At 41.5% G+C, this 13312-nt stretch overlaps 1 protein-coding gene across 1 annotated transcript in view; it reads left to right on the top strand.

The window, feature by feature from the left end:
- Positions 1 to 13312, top strand: part of LOC117399960 (neural-cadherin-like) — a 96002-nt gene that overhangs the window by 64547 nt on the left and 18143 nt on the right. Inside the window, exons 13-17 of the mRNA XM_059022456.1 lie at positions 1208 to 1457; positions 1663 to 1790; positions 2230 to 2416; positions 2972 to 3115; positions 12848 to 13131. Of these exons, the coding sequence (XP_058878439.1) occupies positions 1208 to 1457; positions 1663 to 1790; positions 2230 to 2416; positions 2972 to 3115; positions 12848 to 13131 (993 nt within the window). The remainder of the gene's footprint in view (positions 1 to 1207; positions 1458 to 1662; positions 1791 to 2229; positions 2417 to 2971; positions 3116 to 12847; positions 13132 to 13312) is intronic.

The raw sequence follows: 13312 nt of genomic DNA, 5'->3' as shown, positions 1-13312 counted from the left end.
AAGTTTTTGTTTTATCATGCTCTCCCTATGTTCATTTAATCTTGTTAAATTGTATTCTTTTAATAATGCGTGATTCAGGTTTTATGTATAAAACAGAATTATTTTTTTTGGTGAAGGAGGGTGAGCCAGTGAGCTCTTAAGTTAAAGTGGATTTGATTTTCCCACATCTCATCCCTCCTGGCACCAGCTCATGACCTTGGTAGAAGAGGGATCAATGAGTCACACCTCACTGAACTAACTAGCCATTCATCCCCACGCAAAGCCTTTCCATTTTGCCTAACCTAGAGGTATTTCTCTTAACAAGAAAGAAACTATTCAGAGATACCAAAGTGAGGAAAAAAGCTGCATGTCTGTATAAATCGTCCTGTAATTGCTGCTTTGAATAAAACATGAATATTGATTATCTGTTAAAGTAAACATCAAACTGCTTTTTGTGTCAAATGACCTCTCCACTTGTCGCCTAAAACACAAAACATATTTTTTCGAAGGGACAAAAAGGATCACTACTGTTACAGATTATTTACCTCCTTTGCAATACATTGATCACCGGTTCTTTACTTAGCCTTCAATATCTTATAATACAGCTTTGTGTACTGATCCAATGTTATAAGTATTGCATTACAGTCAATTGCTTAAAAAGGCTAAACAAAAATATTTAATTAAAACAGTATTCACCACACAAAGTCTATATGCCAATTTGCATATGAATTGTAAGAAATGTAGCTGCTTTATTGAGGAACAAAGTAGAAAATGTCTTAATCAGTACCATTATTATCTTCAGAGCTGAATAGTAACTCTTCTAGGATGTGTTAAATTATTGCATACAGAAGGCTTTACTACTGTTGGTATACTGGGATCTGTGTCTACAAGATTATGGTATACCCTTAATAATTAGATTCCTGCTCCTTGCTTCTAACTAAATGTTAAAGCTCTTCTAGCTTAATTGGTTTGGCCTTCATCAGGGCACTTATAATGCAAATGAGTTAGTAATCTCCTGTGCAATAGCATTAGATTTAAATCCTTCAAGACTAATAGTGGCCTTGGAGTTGCCTTTGGTTTAATGTTGATTTTTTCTTTGTCTGTGGTAACATTTGATTTGGCTTTTGTGACAGCATCTATTTTTCAATAGTTTTATAGTCGTTTTCTGTATACTGAGGAATAGAAATTTGTTTAACAAAATTGATGTATATTATGCTTGGTATTCCAGACCATAAAAGCAACCTCTCCCCTGGGTGATCCGAGAGTCACTTACAATCTGGAGGAGGGTCAGGTTCCAGAAACCAACATGCCTGTGAGGTTCTACATCAAGCCAAACAGAGCAGACGGATCGGCTTCCATCCTCGTGGCCGAGCCTCTGGACTTTGAGACGACCAAGTTCTTCACACTGCGGGTCAGAGCACAGAACGTGGCAGCGGTTCCTCTGGCATCCTTCACTGCAGTCTACATCAACCTCACAGGTAGAAAAGAAAAAGCTGCCTGCAAGCATGACAATGAGACAGGCTTACTTACTGGCTTCGTAGAAAATGTTATAATGCTGGTAAAACGTAACGATTCTCAGAATTTCCAAATACTTGGAACCAGTCAGACTGAAATGTATTGTAACTTGACTGTTTTTAGAAAGTCACAGTTAGTGACCTATCCATGTTCATTTGTTTCATGCAGATGTCAATGACAATGTCCCGTTCTTCATGTCTGCCACCTATGAGGCCACTGTTCCTGAAGGAGCAGAGGTTGGGACATCAGTTGCGCAGGTCTCAGCCACTGACCTGGACTCTGGACTTCATGGAATGGTTAGGAATGCAATATGTTTGATGCACAGTATAAAATAGAACACAGTCTCCCTTACCATACTGGATCACTGGTTGAGTACCTGCATTCCTCCGTGCAGCTTGTGTTGATTGGTGGTCTCCCATCAATATAGTGACTGAGACCGGCTGAATCTAAGATGGTGTGGATGCAAGCCATTCACCTGCAATTGCTCCCCATCCCCCACATGTACAACCTCTGGGTGACTCCTTCTCAATTAAGGAATAACAAACTAATCTAATGAAAAATAAATAGTATAGTTTTTTTGTTTGAAATATACAGTACATTACTATTTTTTGTAAATATACAAATGTAATTCTTTATTTATATATTTTATTTCACTCCAGACAAATTATTAGATATGTTGTCTGTAAAGAGATTTTTTTTTTTAAACTTGATTTCTTGTTTTGTGGAATATTTTAGGTTAACTACCTCATTCTGAAGGACCAGAGTGGGGATTACCAGTTGTTCAGTATTAATACACAGACGGGTATCATATACACTCAGGCCTCCTTCGACAGAGAGCAGAAAGGGTCCTACCTCATGGAAGTCCAGTCCCAGGACAGTTCAGAGTCTGCTCGACCTGGTCTGCAAGGACAGCCTAACACAGGTCTGTGGTGTACTGAAGACCTAGTCAGTGTGGGTCATTTTAGTGTAGGAGACCCTCCATTTCAATGTCTTGTCACATCAAGAAGCCTAGCAGAAAAAAGCAATTTATGGGTGACGCCAACCTGCGATTCTTCCTGCTAAGAAAGGAGGTACAGGATTGGGTTACACTTTTTACTCTGAGCAGTGGGTGGGTGAATAGAGGGAAAGTATCCTAACTTTCAGCAATTGTACATAAGGAAGATGCATTTAACAACTTGCACACAGAGACAGATTTATTAAGATGTATTACTCCAAAGTACAATTTTCATCCTTTTTTTGTAAAAGAAAAATCTAACTGTTAATGTTACAAAACTGGTAACAAAGAATTTATGGGACTCTTTTACATTTGCTAAAGATTTATTTTTTTAACATTACTTGTTACTATTGCAAATAAATAGCACCTTGGGTGCTTTGTATTTTGGAGTAAAAGATCTTGATAAATCTGACCACAAGGACCACAGAAAAGAAGTCATCCTTCCACAGTAGATAATGACTCATCTGTTTGTTTTTTTTGCAGACACAGCCTATGTGAGGATTTTTGTCACAGATGTGAATGATAATGCACCCGTTTTCCCCCAGCCCATATATGAGATCAGTGTGGAGGAAGATAAGGATGTAGGCTTTGTTGTAATTACAGTTACAGCCAACGATGAAGATGAAGGTAACACAAAACGTTAACATTCACTGTTAAGATTACACACTAGCAATCCTTGCTGTTTCACAGTGAAACTAGAATAAACAGGCGTGTAAAAATAGCATAGTAGATATAGGGACGGATTTATTTGTGTGTATTCTGCTCAATGTTGAGCAACATTGTAATGAGTGAATCTGGGAATTGTCCAGAACCTATACTGACCATAAATAATGTTTTCTATCTATGCCAATTATTATCTCTGCCTATATAGAGGTAGCTCATGGGCTGAAGAGCTGGACTTGTCTTTAATAAGCTTGAGCAGTAATCCTGACAAGGTTACAGAGGAGGAATGGCTAAAATGGCATTAAACGCTGGAAAACTAAGCTTCATACTGCTTGCATATCGAGATCGCAGAAACAAGCTTATCTGCCAGAGCTCCAGACTCTACAGAATTGGCAGGCTGAGACATTACTCCATCTGTTACATTTTCATTTCACTTAAAAGGTAATCGTTAGCCTTCAAAGTGACTGTTGTTTTTGTGTTGGACACAGGTGTCCAACTAGCCAGATCTGTATTTATACAGGATAATCCAAAAAACATTTTACAATCCCATTAGAGGGTAGCCTTGCTGAGCATGCATGTCTCGGTACAGGATTTGAAAGTGAGGCTTTTGTGGTTTGGCCAGTATGCCACACACAATACCAAAATGTTTTTATGTCCCAGTGAGGTTCAATATGTGGTTTTTATTAGCGGTGTGCAGTTTTGGAAATTTCAGTTTGTTTCCGTTGTGGTTCGGTTTTACTTTTAAAAACTTGGTTGTCGGTTCGGTTTTCGGTTTAAAAAAAAAAAAAAAACTATCTGGTAACATTAGGAAAATATTTATTATTTACATGTATATAGCAAAATGTACTGAGGAAACACTGGATACTATCAGTAGATCTCTAATGTAAAGTGTATTATTATTTTGAGACATGTTTTATTATTGGTATTTTGATTTTTGTTTTCACGAAGGTAGCAGCATGCAAGGCAAGATGTTACATTTTCTGATGGTTTTTTAATGAAAATAATCAAATGACAATAATTCAAAATCAGTTGCAACTGAAAGTTTTTAACAAGTGATAATACACATATTAATTATAAAAACACTTCTTTGCTAACATAGCTCAGAACAATTCACAGATTAAATTACTAACAAAATACAATAAATGTAATTCTTCAGTAATTTACAAACACAGTATTGACGGTAAAGCAAGACTAGTAAAAAAAAAAACAGCAATTTGATACTTACACTGATGTTCACAAAATAATGTAAATACAAAATTGAGAACTCCCTGCCAAACATGAAAAACAAAGGCACTTAGTGTCTCAGTTTCTCTGGTGTTCTGTTACCTTTTTGCTACCATTTGTTTGAATGTTCCCCAAACATCACTCTGACTTGTTCTTCAGAAACATGACTACTTTCACCTGAACTGGCTGGGCACTGCAAACCAGGTTTCACAGCATCGTCAGTTATTTTTCAGGAAAAACACATATTTTCAAACACGCAACCTGAATTATTATTATTATTGATTTCTTAGCAGACGCCCTTATCCAGGGCGACTTACAATTGTTACAAGATATCACATTATTTTTTACATACAATTACCCATTTATACAGTTGGGTTTTTACTGGAGCAATCTAGGTAAAGTACCTTGCTCAAGGGTACAGTAGCAGTGTCCCTCACCTGGGATTGAACCCACGACCCTCCGGGAAGAACCCAGAGCCCTAACCACTACTCCACACTGCTGCCTGAATTAAGAACGCTGCCAAGTCTGTTATCCTGCTCCGTGGTGTTGCCTGAATAGAATTTGGATGGCTAAAGTTACCTTAGCTATGACTTGAATGGGTCAAACTTTTTGTGAACTGCATTCCTTAAAGGATCCAATATTGATAGTTAATTGATAGACACTTTCTCTGAGCTTTTTTTCCCCACTAGTCCGCTATGTTGTGCCATCATCAGATACAAATTGGATTTAAGTTACATTGGATTTCACTTCATTTCTATGTCAGCTTCTCAAAAAGTTAGTCATTTCGTAAAAGTCACTCACACATTGCCCCATTAAATCATACTTACATGTATTTGCATATAGTTCATCCTTAAACTAGAATGTGGAGTTTGACTGGATTCTCTGGAATGCAATCGTTGTTTAGCTGCATTGTAACAGAACAGTTTTTAGCATTCACCAATTATAAGGGGTCCCAGATAAACACCCCAAATTACTGTCCTATATTCACAACTAATGAAATATTTTAACAGAAAAACTGTCTGCCAGCGTGGAACACCAAGGTCACACACACTGATTCAAACTTTACAAATATGTTTAATGTACCCCCCCCGAATGCAGTAACAGCATGAAGAAATGAATAGGACCTGGTTAACCTCAGTGAAATTAAACAATTAAGCACAACAGTTGGTCTCAGAGTTTCTTTGTATTGGTACTTTAAGGCAGGTTAGTAACCATTAAAAAGTTTAACAGCTGTTCTCTCTGTAATTACTCTCAGCGGCACCTCTTTCAATTTAGCGTATGATCACCCTTGTACAACAAAACAAAGTAAAAATATACACAGTAATACTAAACTAGACATTTAGGAGTAGCTAATAACATCCAGACGTTGCAAGTTGTAAAACATCAAAACAATGTCCTTTGTATCCAAGCGAAAAAGAAACCCTTGGTAAGCTCCTTGGGTAGAACGAACAATCCACAACAATGTCTCGAATATAATAAAATGAAAAACAAAAAACCAAAACAGTCCAGCAAACAAAAAAACAAAAAATAGTCCGATCAAAAAACACAATCCATCAGCGTTACTGAAGCCAGTAACCACAAATAAAAGAAAAAAACCAAGTGGATCTCACCCGATGTTGAACTTGAAATGATGAGCTGAATCACTGTATTTTAAACTCTGGTAGGTTCCGCTGCTGCATCACTCCAGAACAGGAAGAAAAAAAAAACAGCTTCTGCATCCATTAGCCAGCCCATATGCTTCAGTGTAGCGTCATGATAGTATACGTTTAACAACAAAACACTGGGTACAAAAAAAGGCGTGACCAATAGAACAAGACGGCTTAATTACAGACCCGCCGTTCATTTTTTCCCCCTTCTTATATTAGAACAAATGAAAAAACATCAAATTTAATGCCTGGCCAGGCTTTCTGTCATACAATTAAGTACGGCAGGTGACACGCTTATTGTATCACTTCTTTATGTGGGCACGGCCACAGCATAACTATATCAAATTGACATTTCAGATCACTGTACTGGAAGAACACTTACAATGGAACCAAACTGCTGTTAAGGCACAGTTAAACTGCGGCCTAACTAAGCTTTGCTGTTGTACTATATGCACTTATAACCTGGCTTTTTACTGCAATTCACTTTTTATTCCAGTGGGTTTTCATAGTTTTATGCCTGTTCCCTTGGCAAATGGGTTTTATTGATGATTCAAAACTGAAAACGTGTTTATGTACCTCCCACTGAAGAGGATCTGGCTCTCAGGCATATGTATGTCTCTAATAGGATTATTTTGTCTCTGATCTGGTTAAAGGATAAGCTGTAATCACATCTGTAGTGATTATTATTAGATGGGAAAGAGGATATTATCAACATTTACTGCTGAAGGAAATATTCCACTGAAAAAGTGTTTAATCTCTGATATGATTAAAAGCTTATAGAAACACACATTTGCAATTGTGTTCCATTAATAGTGGAGCTCAATTTGAACTAGTAATGGAATAAAGGGGTCTGTGTTCAAAACATTAGAGTGGCAACTATGTATTGAATTGGTCTAATGCTTTAAAATGTGGGTCACAACCCTACTTCCAAACCCCATCATTAGAAAATGGAAACAATGAAAGGAAATAATAAGGCAATGGTCCATGGGGAATAGTATTTAATAGCTTGACAGACACCCCTTAAACACTCTAATAATTTTTTTTTTTTAATGTAGCGGTATGTTTTTTTTAACCCTTTGACAAAAATAAGGTACAAATCTATGTTCTTAAACAATTCTCAATTTACAATAGTGATTTATGCCGATGTTGGTTTAGATGTATTGTCCATTGTAGTTTTGTTTAGCTGACAGCAAATACCAGCCCTCTTTCTCGAGGTGAACCTATCTTCTGGTCATCACCCCTCTGCTTTTGAGAAAGAAGTGAGGGGATGCCATATGGCCTTTAACTTGGCTGCTCCTGGCAAAAGCACTTGAGTTGCAACCCAATGCATGTCAAACTGCATCACATTAATCGCTGTGATGAACACACTTCGTGCTGACCGAACGTGTATTGTGTATTATAATAAAAACATAACACATTTTGTCCAGATGGCATTTTTCTCATGAAATTGTCTCTGTTTGTAAATAACAGCAATATAAGGGTACTGCCTCCAAGTTATTTTCCATATCAGGGTTAAATGGAGCATGCAAAGTAAAGATACACGAATGCTCACATCTGCATAGGTAGCAAGCTTTTCTTTTTCCTTCAAAACCCTCACTCTGTTCCTGTGTGCTTGCAGTTTTATTAAGGTCAGACTACAATTAAAACTGTAACTAGTGTAAATCAGCAGCCTTCTTGGGCTTTTTTGTACAAGAGCATTAAGTGCAGTGGACAAATGCACAAACCTTTCTTGGGTTCAAATCCGGCTTAGGTCATGAGTGAAATTTATATGTTGGAATCAACTTAGAGGTTGTTTGTCTTTGAGCATGAGCGTGTTGATAGAAAGAGCTTCTGAGTCGAGTTGTATTTACCTTGCATTTGTGCTGAAAGCCGGCTTGCCGCTTTCCTGGAATCACCAACTCTCTAATTCGAGTCTCTTCTTCTGTCTTTCAACAGTCTCCTCGCTTGCTCTGTTTTTTACTTTCTGTCGTGTGTGAGCAACTGCCTGAGCAGTCACCCTGTGATTGATTGTCTATTTCTTTCTTGGGAGAATACAGTTCCTCCAGGGGGCTAGGCTTTGCCGCATCCCCACTGTCGAATGATTCTCCCAGCCGCCGTCTGGCAGCTGAAGTGGGCCTTGTAAACAAACTGTGTTGCTTCATCCCGCTGTAGAGTAGACCTCGCCGGCTGTGTTGGCCGCCCACCTCGTTGAGTCGGGCCTTATAAACAAACAACAGTGTGTTCTCCCCCATCTGTTTCTACCATGTTTTTCCTGTCTGCCTTCAATTCGCCCACTGCGGTTTCGGCCCTTGTGTCTCCCTGGTGTATGCTACGCGCTGCCAGGTGTGTGACCACGCAGTTAGGGTAGGCACCGTTGCATAGCTGCCCCCAGGTGCTTCGGTACCTTGGTGCACGCGTAGCCCTTGGTACTTCGGAATCTCGGTGCACATGGTGCTCACAGTACTCAGTGTGCAAGGTGCTCAGTACGCACGGTGCACACGGTGACCAGCGCTACAGCGCTAGTGCACGGACACGGCGCCACAAGGTACACGGTGCACATAGTGCTCACGGTACTCAGTACGCACGGTGCACACTGAGTACGCCTCGGTGGCCAGACCGTCGGTGACTCTCGGAGCCCTAGAGCCCCTCCTACATGAACTGTCCCAGGACCTCCTGCTGGACATCCCGACGCACAGGCCCCCCATAGTCGCTCCCCATCCCTGCAGGCGAGAAGGGTGAAGCGTTCGAAGCAGGCGAGGGACATTATGGATTCCTGCAAGGCCCCGCTGTCTGAGCCGGTGGCCACTGAGCTATGTCTCCTGTCCAGCACGCTGCTGCAAATCTCCAGTCTCCAAGGGCAAGCTCTTGGTTGGAGCCTGGCTAGCTTAATTGTGGCTCGCAGACAGCAGTGGTTGTCGCAAGCCAGGGTCCCTGATGCGGATAAGACTGCGCTGGTAGACGCTAGACGCTGCATACCTTTGTGCCAACCGTGGAGGAGATCCTGCAGATCACATCTGGAACGCAAGGCGTCCCGGCAGGTGGCCACGTTGTTCCCTCCCCGCACTCCCGCGTGGGGCAGGTCAAACCGCTGGCAAGCTCCTCCGACGCGGACTATTACCAGGGCAGTTCCAGTTCCCACGGCTCCGCTGGGTGACCTAAGGCATGACCCTTTTCGGTACAACAGTTGCAGTACTGGCGCACTTGCACCTCTGACACCTGGGTGCACCGTGCACAAAGGTTACGCGCTTCAGTTCCGCATGGGACCTCCTCCCTTTGGAGGAATCATGAATACTTTCATGACAGACCCTCTCCAGGCCTCAGTACTTCAGAAGGAAGTGGCTGCTTTGCTGTGCAAGCGAGCCATTCATCTCATAGACCCCACCTCCCACGGAGAGGGGTACTACTCAAGGTATTTTCTGGTGCCCAAAAAAGATGGCGGCTTTCACCTCATCCTAGACCTGTGGCTTCTCAATGGGTTCTTAAAAGAAAGGAGGTTCCAGATGCTGACTCACCGTCACATTCTCCAGTCAGTCAGGCCGGGTGACTGGTTCACCACCGTGGACTTACGGGACGCGTACTTTCACGTTCCCATTTGTCCAGAGCACAGGAAGTATCTCTGCTTCGCCTTTCAGGGAAGCGTTTATGAGTTTGCTGTGCTGCCATTCGGCCTCTCCCTAGCTCCTTGTACATTTTCAAAGTGCGTAGATGCTATCCTGGCCCCCTTGCGACTGCAGGGGATCAGAGTAATAAACTATTTTGACGATTGGTTGATCTGTTCCCAGTCGCGAGAGGGAGCAATGGCCCACACGGCGGTCGTGACAGAGCATCTGGCGAGGCTGGGCCTCACCATCAACGATGCAAAGAGTTGGCTTACACCGGTGTTGTGCACGACGTACTTGGGGCTCTGGCTGGACTCCAGTACTATGCGCGCATACCTGTCGGACGACATAGTAGCAGCTATCCAGGGTTGCCTCTCCCTGTTTCAACAGGGATCGCAGGTCACCCTCCTTGTAGGAACAATTCAATTATTGATCATGTAATGTTTATCTGGGTTGATTAGTTCTCTTATCAATAATATTTAATTGGCATGTTACAAAGATCGAGGATTTACTATGAACACACATACACGCACAGACACAAGGAATGTTTAATCAGTAGTTGTATTTTATTAAGTACACACATATTAAACAGAAATCAGAAAAGTCAGAAAGTAAATCTTAGTCTCTAAGCACAAAACACAATTCAAAACTCACTGCACTCATGCTGGCTAGCAGGCAATTGAAATATGATACCGCCTGTCTCCTCACACACAAAGTAGCAACTCAGCAGCTCAAGCAAGCTGTGACGTAGCTAGTAACTTGCACACATACACACACGCCCACATACGAGCACAGCCTCAACTGAGATGATGCAGACAATCTTAGAATATATCACATTAAGCTTATTAATGGTGTATAGATTAAGTATATGGTAAGGTTACTTTTAAAGAAATTCTTCTTATAACAATATGAAGTAGATTACTTATAGTTACTTCATCAAGTTTCACTAAAAGTTAATTCACACGCAAAGTGTGCAAACTAAATAATTAACAGTTCAATTCTATGTGAATGTGTTACAATTAATTAATTTAGTTCCATGAAAGGAAAATGCAACTGGAATTATACTCAGCAGTTCCTTGAAGCTTAGACTTTTGGTCCGCTGTTTTGGAAACTCAATCTGTTGTGTCCAGTACACAACAGATTGTGTACAGTGTCAAAAAGCTCTCCTCTCAGCAATGAAGCCTTCAATCCCACATTGGTTCAAACTCGGCAACAAAGCTTTCGATTTTTGATAGTATCAAAAAACAGCTGCAACAGAGTCTTCAGTCCTCAGTATAGGATCCACAAAAGTGCCCATCCACTTTGTCCTCTTCGCTGAAGCTTTAGCTACGCCGGTAGGAGGGCACAGGATACTGTGGTTGTAGGTGTGAAACAGACCCAGACTGGTTTGTCTGATAAGAGTCTCTGTAAGTTTTACGGCCGTCCTCCAGCCGGGCCTCAGTCTCATTGCTTGTGGTATTGACTCGCTTGCAGCTTGCTTCCTCTTCTTGGGACCATTTTCAGGCAGTGTCCCAGAGTTGCAGCTTTGCTTAGCAGATTGACAGCACCTTGTTTAGCATTCGATGTGGAGCGCAAAATGTTTAGTTTTGCTTGGATATTTATAGTCTTTTTCACTCTGCTAAATAGTCACTTTCATGAGATAATTTGTGTATCTTGCCTTTTTTTAAACTCAGTCCTTTGATGTTTTAATGCCCTTTTCCACTGGGACATCGCTAGTTTGTCTTACTTGCATCAAAATGATTGTTATTGCACGTGTGAATTATCTGTCCGTAATTCAACTATCCGTTCAGCCTAATCAAGTCCAGGTACCGGTCAAGTTCAGTATGTCTGCAAGCAAGAGGCCCCCTTCTCAAGACACAGCAGTTTGCCCTGTTTCTCAAGACACACAGTTTCATTAATTAATCCAGTTACATCTCTAATACACGTTCATGTATCATTATCATATTCAGGGAATATGTCCCACATCCTATTGTGCCAGAAACTGTTGGGTCTGATGCGTCGCTCAGTGCATTCCACCTACATCCCAAGCGCAACAGACACCATCGGCTGACGGTGTCTCATATGTGCTCGGCAGCCCTACGCTGGTGGAGGGCGACCTCTCATCTGTGTGAGGGTGTACATATGGGAGTGGTTTTCTTTTGTCAAGTGTGACGACAGATGCCTCCAACTTGGGTTGGGGTGCAGTCTGGGAAGGCAGAGGAGTCCGCGGATCCTGGTCGGACCGCTGGACGTCCCTGTTTATAAACATACTGGAGATGCAGGCGGTCTCCCTTGCTCTCCGCCATTTCCTCCCAGTGCTAAGAGGTACACATGAACCTACTTTCTCCAGGTTCTATAGCCTTAATGTGGTAGACCCTGCCCAGCCTTCATTAGGCACAAGGGTCCTTGAGGGTGCAAGCTCACACTGCTGACCTCTGGGTTATATGGTCCTGATGTGTCCCTCATATGCTGCTGTTCCTTCTCCTTCGTGGCGGCTGTGGTGTACTATCCCATAGTCATGTTGGTCGTCGTCTTCGAATTGAAAGGGAACGTTAGGTTACCTACTATAACCCTGGTTCCCTGAAAGAGAAGACGACCACCAACCACAAGGTCACATTGGTTGCCCTCACGGGTTCGATGGAAAAACAGAAATGGCTTTCTCAGGATGACGGTTTTAATCCCTCGGTGGGTGGGACTGAGTGCGTCATCCCAGGAAGGGGCCTATTGGCAGCTCTAGTATAAAGAGCTCGGTAATACCTACCCAATGGGCAGGGATATCCCATAGTCATGTTGGTGGTCATCTTCTCTTTCAGGAAACCAGGGTTACGGTAGGTAAACCAACGTTTGGTACCTAAATGCCAATCAATGGAATAAAATGGTTCAATAATACTTTTGTGTGCAGTTTTTGCCTACAAGACTGACCATGATTGGAATGTATAGGGTTAAGATAAAATAAAATTGATTATACTGCGTTTGTGGAAATTAATATCAATATCATATAAAAATATAGATATTTATTCAAATTAAGACATTGAAAGGAAACTGATGGAAAGCCAGACAGAAACTAACCACTAAGAACATACAACACCCCCTGCTGCTTGCTGCAGCTCTGTCTCTGCTCGGCTGTGTCCCGCCACCACTCAGTTATAATATGTTTAAGAATTGATAAACTTTATTTTGGGTACTATGGCAAACAAAATAATTCCGATGATGATGATAATAAGAATGCAAGCTTGAAATGATCATATGTTTTGTTTGTTTTCTGACAGGAGCCAATGCTAAACTGAGATATCAGATTACCTCTGGGAATGTTAAAGGTATTTTTGACGTGGAGCCTGAAGTTGGGACGATCTTCATAGCTCAGCGTCTGAACTATGAGCAAGAGCAGCGCTATGAGCTGAGACTGGTGGCCTCCGATGGGAAGTGGGAAAACCACACTCTGGTAATCATCAATGTGATAAACCAGAATGACGAGGCTCCCATCTTCAGTCAGAGTGAATATCATGACAGCATCATAGAAGAGCTAGCGGAACTGCCTGTTCTAGTGCTGCAGGTGGGAATAACTCTCCTTCCCCAGACATGAAAGACATGAAATCACTGCAAGTAAAACAGTCTACTAAATCAAACACAGAACAACACGACTGTTTGAATATGCTATTTAAATGGTATGATTGTGGTAGATGAGTAATATGTTTTACAAATGTATTGTGTTTTTTTTTTTTTTACTATGTACG

The sequence above is a fragment of the Acipenser ruthenus genome, chromosome 4, assembly GCF_902713425.1.
Source record: "Acipenser ruthenus chromosome 4, fAciRut3.2 maternal haplotype, whole genome shotgun sequence".
Taxonomy (NCBI): Eukaryota; Metazoa; Chordata; class Actinopteri; order Acipenseriformes; family Acipenseridae; genus Acipenser; species Acipenser ruthenus.
The sequence above is the reverse complement of the archived record's forward strand: the minus strand, read 5'-3'. Positions and strand labels throughout refer to the sequence as shown.